Below are 19,901 nucleotides of genomic sequence, written 5' to 3' on the forward strand. Positions count from 1 at the left end.
ACACCATCACTCTAGGCACATTTAAATAGATTATTTCAAGGCTTTATTATGTATTTTTTACAGTCTACTAGTATGCTGTGATGAGAAGATATTCATCTGTTTCAAATCAGCTCACAGAACAAGGTTCCATCACTGGTGACAAAAGTTTTAAGCAATCTGAAGGAAAAAACAAACAAACAAACAAACAAACAAACAAAAACAAACATCCCTCTACAGCTAATGGATGAAGAGAAATTTTCTTTTTTGTCACAGGTGAAGCAGTTATGTTGGCAGCTCTTCCACTTTAATAGACAAATGATAAAAGGCGTTTGTCCCCTTATGTACCTTGTTATTATTATGTTTAAGGTGGCTACTAACGCTTCGCTAAATCAAAGATGGCTCTGTACTTGTCTCTCACTAAGCAATGTTCAGAGATTCCCAAGAGTTGTGGAATGAGCAACAAACTGAACAGTTTTGCTTAACTAAGGTCATTTCCTTGCAGTTATCTGTATGTCCTTGAGAACTTCTTATCTAGTCCATTTACAACTCATGCAATTGAAAAAAATGACTTGTCACTTAATAGCCCTGTCAGAAGTTTCAGCTCCATCAGTAGATGTAGTGCTCAGCACATTGACTAGTGCAAAAGGATGCAGCCAATTTCTGTTCAGATTTCTTCTGGGCTTCAAATTCCATTTTTTCAAACACTAGATGTGTTTGATGACTTGATGACAAGATGACTTGAACATACTTACTCAGCAGTTATCAGCATCTGCTCGTACAACGCTAGATAACTTCCAGACTGAGAAGCATCTTTTTTTCCCCCCCTCACACGCTTGAAAAGCATCTGACCACTCGCTTTCATTAATTTGAAAGTTACGTTGGTGTAAAGCTGGTTAAATCTTACACTAATTCTTAAAATATTAAATGGAAATTAAACATAACTGGAAAAAACAGAATTATCCAGTGCCAGGATGAACTGTTTGGAAAAGTCTTTCATGTTGAATGCTAACATAAGAATTTCATGCTATTCTAGAGAAAATGACAGTAAACCTTAAATCACATGGGAAAAAAAAATCCTATTGTCACCTGATGAAGAGTTTTGAAGTCTTCTTAATATTAACTGTAACAGTGAGTAACAACCTTTAGTTACAACATATTACTTGGGTCAAACACAACGGATTCAAAACTCATGTCTTAACTAACAGCCTACAATCCCTCTGTTCTCAAGAAATATGAAAAACACACTAATTCTTCTTCGTCTAATCTCATACTTAAGCTAAAAAAAAAAAAAAACTTTTTTTTTTTTTTAGATCAAGCTTTCATCCTTTCCCAGTCTCAGGGACAAATCTAAAATAAAAACCAGAGCACACAGTGAGAAAAGTAACTACTTTTTTCCTTTTAATATAGATGTAGTACAGAATGTTTAATTACAGCAGGACAGTGCTTCCAGTTAAATAAAATTAAAAACCTTTATTTTCCCCAAATATAAAATTACTAAATTAATGTCTTAAAAGAATAAGAATATGGAAAAAGCTTTAAATTATACCACCATTTACCACAGTAACCATGATCACCAATTACATACTTCATTGCTTTGGCAAAAAAGTTTTTTTTTTCTTTTAATAAATGCATATAAACCTAACATAGCAAAGACTGTATACATCTTTATATTGCACTTATTTATATACAGGAATAAATGGACTGTAAAGTCTGCATATAGTTGGAATGAGCAAATTTTCACAATAAACTGAAAGCATGATAAGAGCTGGTATGAATATTAAAAAATGTTTAGAAATGTAATACATTTATGTACAGACTGCATGGACTGTATTAACAAACAATATGTACATAACAGTTTACTATACTATTGATATTTTAGAATAACTCCGTGTTCATTAATACAGACCTTTGGTTGTATTTAGTTGTTTAGTAAGATCCAAGCTCACGTACTTCCAAAATGCAACAAGGTATAAAATAAAGCACAACAATTTGCCAAATGGTACAAAAACTACTATTGTCAGTTCCATTAAACCCAAAAAACTAGTGTCTCTGTCTAGTCCCAAAATAGTTCTTGTACTTGAAATCAATCTCTATGTGCCATACACAAAAAGAACACCTGAATGTTACATATCTGCAAAATTACATCCCACAACACTTTTTGTAATGTGCAATTCGTTTTAATAATACTTCCTAACGAAAAAGAGAAATTTACTTCAACATTATAATTTCCCAATACGCACATCTGCGATGACACTGTGAATATTTTAAATGTTACCAGCAAGATTAAAAAATATATGTGCGCCTCCTTTACTTACTCTAAAAAACTATTACCAGTAATTGCTATTTGCTTATCACTGTCTACCTTGATATCTAAGTGTGCTCAGACTTTCATACAAATTATGCAGTTTGTACGTGCCCAACATTTAGCTTCAAAATCATCCTGAGTTTGCACACAATGAAGCAAATCCACATACTTAAAAAACAAAAACAAAACACAAAAAAAAGCCCCCAACCCCCCAAAACCAAACACCGTACTTTACAAAACAATCATGCAACTGAAGAAGAACTGGGCATCCCATGAACTGTTGTGCTTGTTGGAGTTCCACTTATGGCGTTGAAAATGTGTATTGAATTGGGCATAACGTTGGCCTTTTCTTCAACTGGAGTAATCTGAAAATGGAAAACGTGCATTTACCAAAGTGTTCCAAAAGGACGTGAGCATTTATAAAACAGCTATAAAAACACAGCTTTTGATAGTCACCAAAAAATCTTCATTCTTAACAGCCAAATATTTACTGACGCCACATTTAGAAATATCAATTGTGTGCTGTATCTCATATTTCTAGGCATGTGGCTTTGGCACTAAGACAGCTTTTCTATCACCGTCAGTACAACTAGATTCTGTTCTTTCAAAATACTACAAATTTTGTGCTCATTATACATGAGACAGCATTTTCTGAGTTAATGACTACAGACTTGCAAGAGATTAGTCAAAGTACTCCTCTCAGCTGTATGACACAATCACAGACTGGTTGAGTTGGAACCCCCCTTGACCAACTTCCCTGGCTCAAGCAGGGACAGCTAAGAGCACCTTCTCACCTATAGAAAGAATAAGAGGAGAAAGAGCAAACTTGTTCTGAATAAGGTATGCTTTTTATGATGAAAATAAAGATTCATCCTTGGCTAAAAGGAATCATATAAAGATTAGACAAACTGAGAGCAAAAGTAAAGAAAATTAATTACCATCCCATCTGATCGTATTTGCAAGCAGCAGAGGGAAAAAAAAGAAAAGTCCATTAAGATTTTCTACATTTTCATAACAACATTTTTGCAATTGTTTAAACACCACACAATTATAAGAGAGCTAATATTTTTTTTTCTTCCAATAACAGAGCAAAACATTAGATTTTTTTTCCTTTCTCTCCAAATACACTATATTTTTTATAGATTATGACATTTTTATAGATTTCAGCGAAGGCCTTCATGATTCTATGACTTCAAGGTGTGATGAATCTTTTTTTTTTTAATCATTTTTTACATAGCATGTTTTAATTATTTACAACTAATTACATTTGTATAAACAAACACAGTAGAAGACCAGTAGTACATATTACTACAGTGATGTACTTTCATATTCTATTCACACTGTCTTACAGTGTCAGTTGTTTGCCCCTTGTCTCTGCTTACTCTTAGCCAATCTGATTTACTCCTAAGGTTTCAGGCATTAAATGCTTTTTCTTATCCTCAGTCTTTGGAAACTCACACATGAGAATTTTTTAAACATACACACCTTGCACTGAGTTCAAATTTATTTTCTTATTTTTACTTCTTGTGTTCAAAGCATCATTATATACTTTTACATTTTCCTTTTTGGGTAAAAAAAATATCTTCTTAGAAAAGCATATGGATAACCTGCTACATAGGTTAGCTTTTTCAGCAAGTATTTCTTGGATCATAATAAACTAATTTGGAGATGTCAAAAAATAGTAAGTGGGTAAAGTTGTTCTATGTCTTAAGGATGTAAACCTGAGAAATGCTGGAAGATTAATAGATCATTTAAATGTCAAATGGACTGAATGCCTCAGGTAGGTCTTGATTTTTCACATCTCAGACTAAAGCCTATTTTATTTGTAAAGATGAAGGAAACGGAGCTCCTCTTTGCACCAGCTGTTTATCCAGACAGGCATGCACTGGTTCCTAAGTCTAAGGAAAGATGCTGTTATGGCCAAACATTTAAGGAAATCTCATAGAAATACGTATTAGTAAGCTAAAATATTTAAGAAAACACAGGTATTTCTTGTGGGCCAGAAATACAAGTCTTGAGGGTAAGCCACTCTGTGGCTCTAGGAAAAGATTATACAAATAACAGTGCATTAAAGGAACAGAACCTGAAGTGATGAGTGTGATGAATAAAAACTTAAAGGCAGTAGGCATTAACCATGAATCTTTGACCTTTCCCATACTCCTAGAGATAATATCCTTGCCTCTGAAGTCAGGAGGCATTTCTACCACAGATTCTAAATGCAAGGTCCTTAATCTCATTTTTCCTTTTCTCATATCTCCAGCTTGTCTGTAGTTGGTTCCATCAAGAAAATGTGTAGAAATACCTCTTGCAAGATGGCTTAACTCTTTCTTGCAAAAGTAAATGCTTACATCTTCTAATCTCAATAGAAAGGGTTAAGCTTGCAGATTAAATTACCCTACAGTTATCAGGAAGTATAGATTAAAATGAACTTTCCGGATCACTGAATGAAGATACCTGTAGATGCATTAAGTATAAGTGACACATGTATTTGTGTCATTAAATTTGTTTTTATCTTTACTGTAATCTTACTCTCCTATGAAAAACAGGCTAGTGCCAACAAGATTAATTTTCTTAATCCTGAAGAGCAAGAAAGCACCTGCAGAAAATTCACACACAGAAAAGAGAGAAGTTCCAAAATTCCATGGTATGCTTAAACTCCAATAGAAATAAAACCAACGCAATCTTCTGATGTAAAGCATAATGTACACTTTTCCTACTGGGTTTACATTATAGCTATGTTCTCAATAGTGGTATATATAAATTAATTTCAGGACATACTTGTTCATGCATTATTTCAGAAAGCTCTTTCGCCATTTCTCTGTAGTTGGCCTTCATTTCTTCCTGATATTCCAACTGATCTTCCTTTATAAGTCGCTCATTTATACCGAGAGCATGCCCACAAGCTTCAACAAATTGCCTGATTTAGATAAAATAAGAAAGATCTCAAGAAGGAATACAAAATCCAAAAGAATAATTAAAAATGCTAGACTAAACTTTAAAAGTATTAAAAAAAATCCTTCACTGAATTCTTATATCATTTATTTATTAAAAAAAAAAACACAAACAACAAACAGTACCTAAAAACTTCCTTTAGGAGCTTCACTTTATTATCTGGATATCTTTTGGTGTTTGTGTCATCTAAGAAAGCTCTTGCATATGCTAGTGGACCAGCATTAACCTAAGAAAGAATAAGAATTACAAAATGAAGTCAGTTCTCTGATATACTGTCTTAGCAATAACAGATGCCACAGGTGAATGCCTGATTTAAATTTCTTAGGAGAACACACTGATTTCACATAAATAAATAAATAAATGCCCTCCCTTTCCCCCTGCACATAAAAACCAAACACGTCCTTATTCCATAAGGTGGGAAATAAGCTGAATCTACTACAGCTTATTTATTGAAATGCACTGGTCTGCTTATCCACAGAAAACAAGCTAAAAACTCTGCAATTCTAAATTAGTAAAAACGTAATTGTGCTATTATGGCAGCTACCTAAGAAGGGGATTGAGCAATGTCTGACTCATCCCTATATCATTTTACGGTAACAATAAGAGCCCCTCCCTTGACAACTACCTGATTCTGAAACTTTTTTTTTTTTAAATTCATTTATTTTTTTTCCCTTTTTTTTCCAACATGGAAACAGTTCATTTGAGATGACTGTGTTTGCTGCTCCTTTGTTTTGAATCAGTTAAAAACAACGGAGCAGCACTTTTATCACTGCATGCTTAAGATCCTTATCATATTGATTTGTATTTGCTACAGTATACACTGTGTGTACCATGGTTTGGTGGGTCTGATGGTTTCTTTCTACTACATTCAGTTCTTGTGTGCCTTAAGCAAAACAAAATGTTGCACATTTAGATTTTCTCCTATTATCTTCTTCCTGTATTTTGTCCTCCCCCTTCACCTCCTTAGCTGCCTTATCAAAATATAAAACAACAATGACCCTGTTGAACCTAATGTGAGCAGGCCTATGCCTAGGTGAAATATGTTAATTTATGCTTGGCTGGGAAGTCACTACTTTATTCTAGTTTCAGACCACCATAGTTTCCAAAGGTGTCATCTTAGTCCTTTCACATAACTGTCAAATCATCAGTATTTACAGAAAATACTTTTACTGCTTTTCCTCTTCTGGGAATAACTGCAAACAATAAGCATATTTCTAATTTACAACATTCTTGACTATACAGAATCAAAACTATTAACAAAATACTGCTTATATACTGTTTCAGAGACAGAAGGAAGCGACATAGCTGAACGGCAAAGTATATGGTCTTACCTGAACACTGACACTTCCTTGTAGCTTCAGCTGCAATTTGATCATATCTACTTCAGCTGAAGCACAAAGCTGCCTGAGTTCTGCAACTTTTTTACTCATTTCATCGATGGCTACTTCAATTGGGTTTAAATCAGTATGGTGCTGGTACATGACTGGAATGCGCTTCTTCACATATGGGAAACAATGTATAGCTACGGACAGAATTGAGTTTAATGTAGTGTTAGAAATGTTTTTGAATAAGGTGTACTTCGATAGGATTTTATGTGAAAAATCTCATTTTGACATAATTTGTTGGCCAATTTATTAACACATTAAATGACAAGAAATCCTACTAGGAGTACAGGGAAACAAAATATTGAAAATGTTAAGTACGCATAGCTTTATATATATTAAAGCAAATAAAGATTGTTGGTACTACTATACTACTACTAACAATAACCAAGAAATAAACCATACAATCTTAATTCATAGAAGTTTAAAAAGAATTGCTTATCATACACATATCTTAAAGAGTAAAAGAACTAAGAACAGGCAAGGTTGTACTTTCTATTTCCTCTCAAGTATTAGCTATGGACAGCTGATATTATTAACTAATGTAAGTTCCATTTACCACTACATTAAGACAGTGATATACAAGCTCACACTTTCAGAGACAAAACAGTCTTTTTCTAAGAACAAGGAAAAGTAGCCAGCAGGTTCATAGCTCTTGAAGGTCAAAGAAAAAAGACCAAAAAAAAAAAAGAGGATTATCCCTTGAAGAAACCAGTATGAAAGCCTAGTTTTGACTGCAAATGCGGAAAACATTTTCACTGATAGCTATAAATGAAGAGTAGTAAGAACATAGTGAAATATGAGATTTTACTCTTTTCCTAATACTTCAGCATTAAGAAACCATACAACTATCTATGTATTCTCAGATGGTGATTTACAAGCATCCTTGCATACAATATTTTTGGGTATTATTTTCAAGTACATACTCATTTTAAAAGATTGTTTCCCAATCATTCTCAACTATGTTCTTGACTACTTTGCAGTTCTTGTAATCTCCCAAAAGTCATGTGAAATCCTCTAAAGGATTTTTTCAGGAAAAGCATAAAACATACAGAAAAGCCTAGTATCAAGAAATAAGTATATATATATGTGTGTGTGTGTATGTATGTATATATATATATGTAAAAGAACAGTTTTCTCTTAAAGGAAATTTCAGTCCAATGAGTACCTGTCAAAACAGTCCGTCGTTTACACTGTTCTTCTACTCCTCCTTGTCTTTTACCAGCTTGAGTAAAAGGCATCTCAAACATAAAGCGGCGAATGTTATGAGTCCTTTCAAAATCTGTTTTTCTTTCCTGCAACTCTTTTTCTTCAAAGTATGGAACTACATGCGTAACTTGAATATATGCATATTTTGAATCTAAATCCTTTGGATTTACCTGAAAAATGTGGAAGAAAAAACACCAAATAGCTACATTGTGAATAAAGTAGATATAACTGTAGTTACACAAATTTCGGAAATTAAATTTGGTCTCTTAATCTGTGAATTACTGCAAGCTTAGCAAATACTAATGCTCTCGTGGGACTTCTCTGGCAAACCACACTGCAGCACTACAGACATTAAGTCAATACATTGCTAAGAATTAACATTAAAGAAAACTTACTGCTAAGGAATGACATTTAAGAAAACTTACTGCCGCCTTAAGGTAGTATACAGAAGAAAAAAACCACACACCACTACCATTATTTTCTACATTCAAAACTACAATAAAAAAATAAAGCAGTTTTCTCCAAACTTAACAGTGAATACTGGATTTCAAGAGAAGTCGCAGAAATAAAATATATATTTAAAGCCTTTATTTAGAGTACACAGGAAGAACTGTGAAAAATGGAGTACAATATAACTCTCTTGTCTTCCAACACATTAAACTCCTGCATATGTTCTTCTCTCCTTTTAAAGTTCCAGTTTGAGATAAGAGTACAGAAAAGCCCACCACTGCTGCACTTTCAGGTGGAGAAGCACAGCACTTTGTGAGCTTGTAGAATCAAGGAACAGAATAGAGGATATTATGAGAAAATCAATGTAAAGCGTAAAAGCTTGAATTGGTTAAGGAATGAAATGAAAGGAATGCAGAGGCATCTTGTGCAGTATGAGATCTTCTCAGCCTATGGGTACTACAATGCTCTTTTGTTCAATGGCTTCAGCTATCGTGATGGCAAACCTTACCTTAAAGGACCCGTCTGCGGCCTACCTGATGGCCGCAGACGGGTCCCTATCTTTTAGGGGAAAAAGGATCCTGGGCCAGGAACTGGCAGGGCTCATTGAGAGGGCTTTAAACTAGGTAGGAAGGGGGATGGGGCTGAGGCTAGGATTGCTGGGGCTGTGCCAGGGGGAACAATGGCAAGGCTGGAGGATAAGGCTATGGGCCAGCTGAAGTGCATCTACGCCAATGCACGCAGCATGGGTAACAAACAGGAGGAGCTGGAAGCCATCGTGCGGCAGGCAGGCTACGACTTGGTTGCCATCACGGAGACGTGGTGGGACCAGTCTCATGACTGGAGTGCTGCAATGCCTGGCTATAAGCTCTATAGAAGGGACAGGAAGCATAGAAGGGGTGGTGGTGTGGCTCTCTATATTAGAGAGTCTTTCGAGGTTGTAGAACTCGAGGTTGGGAATGACAAGGTCGAGTCCCTTTGGGTTAGGATCGGCAGGGACAACAAGGCTAGTGTCCTGGTCGGGGTCTGCTATAGACCGCCGAACCAGGATGAGGAGACGGATGAGGAATTCTACAGGCAGCTGACAGAGGTTGCAAAATCATCAGCTCTTGTACTCGTGGGGGTCTTCAACTTCCCTGACATATCCTGGAAGCACAACACAGCCCTGAGAAAGCAGTCTAGGAGGTTTCTGGAGAGCGTGGAAGATAGCTTCCTGACGCAGCTGGTTAGTGAACCTACCAGGGGTGGTGCCCCGCTAGACCTTCTCTTCACAAACAGAGAAGGACTGGTGGAGGACGTGATCGTCGGGAGCTGTCTTGGGCAGAGTGACCACGCAATGGTGGAGTTCACTATTCTTGGCGAGGCCAGGAAGGGGACCAGTAAAACCGCTGTATTGGACTTTCGAAGGGCTGACTTTGAGCTGCTCAGGACACTGGTTGGTGGAGTCCCTTGGGAGGTGGTTCTGAAGGGCAGAGGGGTCCAGGAAGGCTGGGCGCTCTTCAAGAGGGAAGTCTTAATGGCGCAGGAACGGTCTGTCCCCACGTGCCCAAAGACGAGCTGGCGGGGAAGAAGACCGGCCTGGCTCAACAGAGAATTGTGGCTTGATCTTAGGAGGAAAAAGAGGGTTTATAAGCTTTGGAAAAGTGGGCAGGCCACTAAGGAGGACTTTAAAGAAGTAGCGAGGCTGTGCAGGGACAAAATTAGGAAGGCCAAAGCTCATCTGGAGCTCAATCTGGCTACTGCCGTTAAAGATAACAAAAAACGTTTCTATAAATACATCAACACAAAAAGGAGGACTAAGGAGAATCTCCATCCTTTACTGGATGTGGGGGGAAACTTAGTTACAAGAGATGAGGAAAAGGCGGAGGTGCTCAATGCCTTCTTTGCCTCAGTCTTTAGCGGCAATACCGGATGTTCTCTGGATACTCAGTACCCTGAGCTGGTGGAAGGCGATGGGGAGCAGGATGTGGCCCTCATTATCCATGAAGAACTGGTTGGTGACCTGCTACGGCACTTAGATGTGCACAAGTCGATGGGGCCGGATGGGATCCACCCAAGGGTACTGAGGGAACTGGCAGAGGAGCTGGCCAAGCCACTTTCCATCATTTATCAACAGTCCTGGCTATCAGGGGAGGTTCCAATCGACTGGCGGCTAGCAAACGTGACGCCCATCTACAAGAAGGGCCGGAGGGCAGACCCGGGAAACTACAGGCCTGTCAGTTTGACCTCAGTGCCAGGAAAGCTCATGGAGCAGATCCTCCTGAGAGTCATCATGCAGCAATTGCAGGGGAAGCAGGCGATCAGGCCCAGTCAGCATGGCTTTATGAAAGGCAGGTCATGCCTGACGAACCTGATCTCCTTCTATGACAGAGTGACGCGCTGGGTGGATGAGGGAAAGGCTGTGGATGTGGTCTACCTTGACTTCAGCAAGGCTTTTGACACCGTCTCCCACAGCATTCTCCTCAAGAAACTGGCTGCTCTTGGCTTGGACTGGCGCACGCTTCGCTGGGTTAGAAACTGGCTGGATAGCCGGGCCCAAAGAGTCGTGGTGAATGGAGCCAAGTCCAGTTGGAGGCCAGTCACTAGTGGCGTCCCCCAGGGCTCGGTGCTGGGGCCGGTCCTCTTTAATATCTTCATCGATGATCTGGACGAGGGCATGGAGTGCACCCTCAGTAAGTTCGCAGATGACACCAAGTTAGGTGCGTGTGTCGATCTGCTTGAGGGTAGGAAAGCTCTGCAGGAGGATCTGGATAGGCTGCACCGATGGGCTGAGGTCAACTGCATGAAGTTCAACAAGGCCAAGTGCCGGGTCCTGCACCTGGGGCGCAATAACCCCAAGCAGAGCTACAGACTGGGAGAGGAATGGTTGGAGAGCTGCCAGGCAGAGAAGGACCTGGGAGTGATGGTGGATAGTCAGCTGAATATGAGCCAGCAGTGTGCTCAGGTGGCCAAGAAGGCCAACGGCATCCTGGCTTGTATCAGGAACAGTGTGACCAGCAGGGCTAGGGAGGTGATCGTCCCCCTGTACTCAGCTCTGGTGAGGCCGCACCTCGAGTACTGTGTTCAGTTTTGGGCCCCTCGCTACAAGAAGGACATCGAGGTGCTTGAGCGGGTGCAGAGAAGGGCGACGAAGCTGGTGAGGGGCCTGGAGAACAAGTCCTACGAGGAGCGGCTGAGGGAGCTGGGCTTGTTCAGCCTGGAGAAGAGGAGGCTCAGGGGTGACCTTATCGCTCTCTATAGGTACCTCAAGGGAGGCTGTAGCGAGGTGGGGGTTGGCCTGTTCTCCCACGTGCCTGGTGATAGGACGAGGGGGAATGGGCTTAAGTTGAGCCAGGGGAGTTTTAGGTTAGATGTTAGGAAGAACTTCTTCACTGAAAGGGTTGTTAGACATTGGAACAGGCTGCCCAGGGAAGTGGTGGAGTCACCATCCCTGGAAGTCTTCAAAAGACGTTTAGATGTAGAGCTTAGGGATATGGTTTAGTGGAGGGCTGTTAGCGTTAGGTTGGAGGTTGGACTCGATGACCTTGAGGTCTCTTCCAACCTAGAAATTCTGTGATTCTGTGATTCTGTGATTAAAAGCATCAAGAGGGGACTACGAGAGGTCAAAATTGCAGTTGGATTTGATCAGCTCTGAAGGTCCCTCCCAATTAACTGAATTATACTATTCTAAAGATATAAATGGCAAATTTTATCTCAGAAAAATATTTGATCAGGCTTTGGTGACGGTGGAGTAATGTGGGGGTAGGCAGGAGACGCACCTTTAAAGCAGATTTTTTTGCTAGTAGCGTGTCCCAAGTAAGCATGATTATGGATAAATATCCTGGGAGACCTGCAGTCTAATCCTACACTGGCAAAAGTGTAGTATTAGTTAATACTACTAATTGTAAATACTACAAAAATGTAGCATTTAGCTTTTTGGCTATCCTTAAGTGTAAGTTTAACAGAAGATGATAACTCTCCCATACCCTTCAACCAGCAGATTTTTTAGATACGTGTTTGGATATTAAACGAATAAAGGAAAGTGGTCCCATGTTATTTCAAATTGATTAGTGGAAGGAAGTTGTATATTGGAATTCTTAAGAGAGAATGAAAACATACTTTGCCAGAATCCTGAATCATTTTGACATTTTCAGATCCAAATTTGTCAGAGTAGAGTTTCTGAAGCCTCTGAGAAATTTCTGAAAGAGGAGTGAGTTTAGGCTCTTTATAGATATATTCCTTTCCATCTTCATCCTCAAAGAATCCCTGTAAAAAAATAAATAATCAAAATCTTGGGAAAAAATAATAACCAACATTGAACAATGATTTTGATTAACATAATATTTATGGTTGAAAAAGAAACATTTAACATCAGGATTCAAGCAAATGTAAATAAACAAATTAAGCCTCAGTAAAAAGAGGCTTCTGAAGAAAATAAAAACAAACAAAACAAAAACAGAAAGAAAGAAAAAAACAGAAAGATATAACTATCTACTACAAACTGAATGAAAGATAATGGAAACACACAAAGTTGAATTTTTTGTTGTAATGTTATGATGTGCCAAGCCTTTGAGATAAAAAAAAAAAAAAAAAAAAAAAAAGTATTTTCTTTACTTTTATCTTAAAAAGTGAAATTTTGGTACTGTTTCACTTGCCAAAACAGATCTCGTTGCCCAGTAGGACTACCTGATTCACGAGTGAATACTTTGACAATGTTTTCAAAACTTGAAAATTGATTGGTTTGAAATTTAATTTACGTAATCATCTTAATTTTGTGTTGTACTCTTTTGGCATATACTTCTTCATTTTTATTACATATAGCATTTGTTTTAAAACCATAACTGAATGCAATTTGTAGTACATGGAAAGTGAAACAGTTGATTGATTTAAAACAAAAAACCATGTCTGAGTTCATGTTTGAAATCAAAAAATAAATATTTTTGTCATAAAATGAAACAGAAAATAGGAAAGCACAACATATCGTGTGTAAACACAGGCTAGTTTGACAAAAATACCCACATCAAACTACGGTGAAATGCAGTAGTTTTTACTGCATTGTTTGCTTTGTAAGCAATTACTGTAATTACCTCAACATCTGTTTCACTGTCTGTAAACTGGTATTGCTATAAAGTTATAAAAGACAACAGAATACATATAAAGTTATATTGCTCAGAGTATTTTACAATTCCCCATGCTCAGCTGAACAATTAACAACTGGGCTATGCATGTAGAAAATGTATTACTTGATACCGCGTGAGACCATACTGATACATATGCCGTGTAAACACAAATTAGAGGATGTGAAACTGTCCAATACGCAGCCACAACTCTTGTTTGAAGCATGCAATAATGACGTATAGACAAGAGTGATTTGTTCTCTGAATGGAACTTAATGTTATTTTTTTCAATCGCAGTGGCTCTTAATGCATACCAATCTAAGAAGCAGCCTTGCAAACCACACTGCAGCGCTACAGACATTAAGTCAATACATTGCTAGGAACTGACATCATAGAAAACTTACCGCTGCCTTAAGGTAGTAAATAAAAGAAGAAAAAGAAAAAAAGGCAAAAAATTTACTGAGGAAAATAAGGAAGAATTGTGTTGGAATTGATAAATGTTTTAAATTAAGTTATTGACAGTATTTAATTATTTCTTAAAGAACATATTTCTCGTGCTTTTTGTCATGGTATCAGCACGAATGATGAGAGTGCACCTTGTAAAATAAACCAAGATTTTTCTTATTGCATACTGCAGTAATGGTAGGTAAATAATACTCACCTGTCCAAAGAATGCTACCCTGAAATAAGTTCCCAGCAGTCTCTTTCCTGTATGCATAACTTCTGTTACTTTACTGTATGCTCGATGAAGAGTATCATATAAATGAGCAAGCCTCTAAAAATAAAATAAAATTATGGGGTAACAGAATAACATAATGCATTCGTATCTTAAAACAACTATGGATGATGTTCCTGTACTTAAAAACAACTAAAAAGACTATTTTTTGAACACTATTTAAGTGTTCAAAAAAAAAAAAAAAAAGACTATTTTTTAAACATATTACCATGTTTAACACCTGTATCAGAATGACAATATGCAAGATTAAGTTTTAATAAATTATATTTATTTGAAATAAAAGCATTTAAAATATTTAGAATTAATTATTTCAACACACTTATATTTCAGTTACTACTTTAATTATCTAGTTCTGTGATATGTAATGTGTCATGCAGTTAAACTAAAAACAAAAAAAAAATCAGGAATTTTTCCTTGCTCAAATTTACTTATAATGAATTTAGTACCTCAAAATCTCTCCGTTTTTCATAAATGGGAATTATCAGTTTATATATGTCAGCAATCAGTTCATAGCGTTCTGCCTTCCAGAGTCCATCAGCACATTGCTCCAACAATTCCATCAGCACATCCTAGATTTGTACACACATTTGAAAAAGAAAAACAATTTGGTGCTCATTACAAGCCTGGTAAGCAGTTATACCAAAATTCTTCCTAAGGAAAAAAGGAAGATCTTGCCTCAAAACCATGCTCTCTAAAATAGAATTATTATGGCAATCAAAAAAAAAAAAAAAAGCTAAGAGGAAAGAAAAAGCAGAATGGTCTGAATGTATGTGAATGTATACATGTACTCTTTGTATTTACCATAAACAGCATTTTTCTTTTAGATACTCCTGACCTTTTAAGTATACAAATGACACCTGTGTGAAGACCCAAACTTGTCTTACTATATACGTTTTTTTGAAAGTGCTGTTTCCTTGTTGTTTTTGTTTATTTTTTTGCACAAAGAACATTTTTTCAACTATCAATAAATTGCATCATCAGTAAAACAAAACAAAAAACTCTAATACCAAAATCCACACTCAGAAGTATTTGTTAAGGTATACCAGTTAATTTTGTGTATTTGAACCAGAAGGACATACTAAAACAGTTAGAGAAGCTGTTTTGACCCTTCAGGATTTCTCAGTCACAAACAAGAAACCAGCTTGGCTTTGTTGGGTTGGTCCCAATACCCTGGTAGCAAAAAGACAGTTATTTAAGGTTAAATAAAAACTATGCTTGCTTGTGCGTTAGGATGGAAGAATATGTTCTGCATATGAGCAATCATACCATAATTATGAAGCTCCTTCATTCAGTTTGCCATAATTCTTCATGTTCCATGAACAACTTTTACTTTAATAAGTATAACTAAGAAAACTAAGATTGTGTTACTACTTTACTCTACTTCTCATAAATTCAAAATCATATGTCTAACTCTATTAACTCAAGTGTTACACACAACGTTATAGATATCATGGAACAACTTAAAGCTTCTATGATAAAGCTGTCATATGACTTGAGTGTGGAAGAGCCACCGAAGATCTCCACCCCCATCCATATACCCTAAAGAATATCTCAGTCCTCTTCAAGTGTGCTTGGGGATCCAACAACCTCCAGTAGGACCCAAGTGTGAGACAGAAAGACATCTTCTAGTACCACTTCTGCACCACAGTGGTCAAGCCAGAAGCCAGAAATAACTTAGTCTTAGAAGGGATGCAATACTATTTCCTTCCTCCATTCAGCAGAGGGCTGAGACATAACAAATACATCGTTTAGAAAAGCCAACTTTAATTTTGAGGGGAAAAAAAAAAAAAGACTGAAAAATGCTACCCTTTTCCATGTGCTTCAATAGTCCCTAAAAATTTCGCTTCCCCCAGTCATCACGGGGCTGTACAGACTCCCCAGTATCTCCATCCTCAGCAACCATGTGGTGAGAACCAAAAGACCCATGGCACTGCTGGACCACAAGGGATGTCCACAAAGTTTTATGACTACTAGAGTCTTAAGTCAGACACAAGAGGGCATCCAAATGCAGCAAAATTTAATTTGCACAGAGGAAAAAATAGAAAGAGCAAAACTGCATATGGGAAAGCCGACAGGAGGAGGGAAAAACACTGTTTCTGGGTAACCTCTCTGTGCTTATCCATCCTCATGGGAATAGTTTATTTCCATACATCCAGTGAGAATTCCCCTTACAACATGTGAGACTGCCTCTTCCTCTTTCATTGTTCATCTCTTACAAGAGTCTGGCTCTTCCCTCAGCCACCTTAGGAGTTGGACTTTTTCCAGTTCATTGATCTCTCTCTCTCTCAGCTTGGAGGTGGGCAGCACTGGGCACGAGATAAGAGGTGGGGCATCCCAAATGCCACGTAGAAGGGTGAAAATGTAATTCCCTCCACTTGTTGACTCTTTCTAATATAACCCAGTGTGCAACTGGTCTTTGTTGTCACAACGCTATGCTGGTGAGTCCTGTCCATCCTCTTGTATACCAGAACTCCCAAGTCTTTTTGCAGAGCTGCCACCCAGCCAGTCCATCCCCAGCCTTTACTGACACATTGGATATTTTTTCCCCAGGTGCAAGACTTTGTTCTTGTCTTTGCTGAACTTCAAGAGGTTTCTACCACCTTGATTTTGAGGTCCCTCTAACTGGGATGTTGGGGTCCCTCAACAAATATTCCTTAAAATAATCCTGAAAATACTCATTCTTCTAGAAAAATTCTTTAATCATCTGTTTATAACCCATAACATGATTAGAAGGGAAAAAAAAATCTGAAAGTTCTACCTAACCAGCCACTCAACAAAGTACCAGGCAGTGCTTTGTTACAGGGTATTACTGCAAGGAGTATTTCCACTCACTAACTTTACACAACTAAAAGTATTCTCAGTACATTAAAAAGATGATAAAGATTTTGCTCAAGATCTTAGAAATTTGTTTTTTTTAGAAGGCAAATACAAAAATGCCAGGATGTTCAGATAGTCTGACAGATTTTTTCTATATAATTTCTATTACCTGTAGGCAAATACTCCTATGATATGGGAGAAGGGGGTAATATTTCCTACAGCTCTGAGGTTTCTGAAGCAATTATTGTCTGTCCTCTTTTTACTGAAAATGTTTTTTAGCTTTCCCCAAGGCATTTTTCAATGGTTATCATCTCTTATTGTACTGTTAATATAGAGGGTTAAGTCTTACTCTCTTACTATATAACCGAGGAGTAATTTATAACCCTACCATGCCAACCATTTAATGAGATTCTTGTAAAATGAAGATATGTCTTTAAATGCCCTGTTTACTCACCTAGGACTCAAGGATAAAAAGGTAAAGGATAAAATCTCAAGGACTCAAGGATAAAAAGGATAGAATACCTCATAAATCTAAAAATGTCTTTATTACACAAGTTATTGCTTATATGCTTAAAGTCATTCAGAGAATCACAGGATGGCTGAGGCTGGAAGCGACCTCTGGAGGCCATCTGGTCCAACCCCTGCTCCAACAGGGCCACCCAGAGCATTTTCCCCAGGACCATGTCCAGGTGGCTTCTGAAGATCTCCAAGGAGGAGACCCCACAGCCTCTCAGGGCAACCTGTGCCAGGGCTCCCACACCCGCACAGCAGTGCTGCCTGGGGCTCAGAAGGAGCCTCCTGTGTTTCAAATCCCAGGATGCTCCCCAAGACATTCACTAGTGTAAACCTGGACTGTCTCTCTTTGTACTGGAACCTACAGCTTGATAAATAGCTGGCACTTGACAGACGCCTGCATAACTATCTTCGATTCTGAGAAACCATCCAGAATGAGAAAAAGCAAGACAAATGATAGATGATTTCACCCAAGATTCTAGTATGGTGCATACAGGTGAATGAAAGCTTAATTGCCATTCCTCTTAAGCTACCAAATCACTGGGGAAAAGGTAAAATAAAATAAACCTTGTCCAAGATAAGGTTATGCATCTTAGGATGTGTAAGTGATACAATCTGAAAGCATTCACTGGCTGGAGAAACACCTGCCCTGGAGAAATACTGCACTACAAATTTATTTGACACATTTTGGAGTTTATGGATTCCGATTTATAAGAATAAAAATCACCCTTCTTGTTTTGGGCTGTGCTATATTTTTTATTGCACAGCAAGAGCACGAGGATGACAGGATGATTTTCTTCATCTGAGAATCTGAGTTAGTTTTCCTACAGAGAAAGGCTGAAGGGTATTAAATTGTCTCCTCTATATAACATGTACTGTGAAGCTCTCATTTACCAATCTGAAGTTAGAATGATTTATCTCATGGACAGGCAGAGCTAACAAGAGATCAGAAAAAAAAAGTAAGAAGGTGGATATTGAGTTAATATTTGTGGTGGAGCTGTATTTTGGCAAATTTTTATTTTGGAAAACAAACAACAAACCCGAATCAACTTTTTCCGAGTTTTAATCTGCATGGAATCTGGCACCAGACACTGGTCTACTAGCCATAGCTCAAAACCCTCACGGATGAGCTGTTTACAATAAAGTCTAGCAGGGAAAGGATAACAGCTTCCAGGCTTTTGCTTTGCAACTTGTGACACCCATAAGATTTTAGTTCTACAAGGAGAATCTGACCTGTGCTGCTGAACAGACTCTCTGGCTAAATAACTGTTAATGAAATACACATAGTAACTTTGTTAAAAATGTTTTTTTTTAATGTTTTTTTTTTTTTAGTGTTTTTTTTTTAATGACTAATTTAGGAAACGAGTCAGGGTAATCCTTGCCTAGAAGATAATTCTTTTAAAATGAGAATTGAGAATTTGAAAAAAATGATTTTAAAAACCAGGAAACTACATAGACTCTTAAGACAAATTTCGCTGACTTAGGAAGACTTTATATAACAGAGAATATAAAAGACACTTTGCTCCTTTTAGAAACATGGAAGAGCCCTCCCTCACTCCCCATTGTGTCAATCACTGGTTTTGAGATTTAATTCTGACATGCCTAGCATCCAGGGAAATCCCAAGTAACGTGACTCATAGGAAAAATTCACAGTAGAGGATCATTTAGCTGAGTAGCAGTAAAGTACAGCTTGAAAGATATGTTTATTATACCATTTATCTACCCTACTGTTCTATTTCTTTTTCTTAGACTACCACAGATTCCCTTTCATAAGGCCATACTGAGGTAGCACTCTACATATGAATATGTTCCTGTTCATGAAGCAACTGGAATATCGTTTTTGAAGAACTTCTGTTTATAAAGGGTTGCATACAGGGAAAATGAACTCTGCGAGGTTTGAACCCTTTGCAGGATCCATTGGCTTATAATTTCACACTTGGCTTACTGTTGCTCCATGGAAATACTGAGAGATGGAAATAAATCTGGGTAGGGTTCAATGACTCAGAAAATGCAGCATATTCTTTTTACAGTGAGTGACTAATCAGAAGAAGAATAAAGACATTCCGGTTAAAAAAATACAGAAGATCCTCTCTGTCAAATGATTTATCAGGTAGGCGCTGACAAGAGTTTCCAACAAAAGTTTCCATCCACTGTAGGTCAGTAAAAATCCAACTCCTAGTTCACTTAAAACAGTTTACATTTTTCTGTGAGTAACATGCTACATTCATGCTGGATGAGGAGAATCAGTGTTTTAAAGAATATAGGCTACAAATAATAATAAAAAACGCAGTCTGCTATTGGGTGTCTTTGGAAACAAAAGGCACTCTCATTTCAAGTAATTCCAACTCCTGCCTTCACAGAAAAAAGGGAAGGCTACAAATTTTGTCTTAAAACTATAGAACAAATTAGTACCAGAATGTGGGAATAAAACACGTACCCTAGCTCTAGCCCTAGGCTTAAAACCA

General features: G+C 37.6%; 1 protein-coding gene across 3 annotated transcripts in view; it reads right to left on the reverse strand.

Annotated features, from left to right (window-relative positions):
* Nucleotides 1-1,358: 1,358 nt before the first annotated feature.
* The window catches only part of DOCK9 (dedicator of cytokinesis 9), a 128,337-nt gene continuing 109,794 nt past the window's right edge, over nucleotides 1,359-19,901 (reverse strand). For all 3 annotated transcript variants that reach the window (XM_084302788.1, XM_084302789.1, XM_084302787.1), the window contains exons 46-53: nucleotides 14,553-14,675; nucleotides 14,032-14,145; nucleotides 12,373-12,519; nucleotides 7,787-7,997; nucleotides 6,568-6,758; nucleotides 5,362-5,462; nucleotides 5,063-5,201; nucleotides 1,359-2,649 (exon numbers count right to left, since the gene is read on the reverse strand). In XM_084302788.1, coding sequence (XP_084158914.1) covers nucleotides 2,527-2,649; nucleotides 5,063-5,201; nucleotides 5,362-5,462; nucleotides 6,568-6,758; nucleotides 7,787-7,997; nucleotides 12,373-12,519; nucleotides 14,032-14,145; nucleotides 14,553-14,675 — 1,149 coding nt within the window. In that variant the 3' untranslated portion in view covers nucleotides 1,359-2,526. The remainder of the gene's footprint in view (nucleotides 2,650-5,062; nucleotides 5,202-5,361; nucleotides 5,463-6,567; nucleotides 6,759-7,786; nucleotides 7,998-12,372; nucleotides 12,520-14,031; nucleotides 14,146-14,552; nucleotides 14,676-19,901) is intronic.

The sequence above is a fragment of the Netta rufina genome (genome assembly GCF_964035555.1).
Source record: "Netta rufina genome assembly, chromosome: 1".
NCBI lineage: Eukaryota > Metazoa > Chordata > Aves > Anseriformes > Anatidae > Netta > Netta rufina.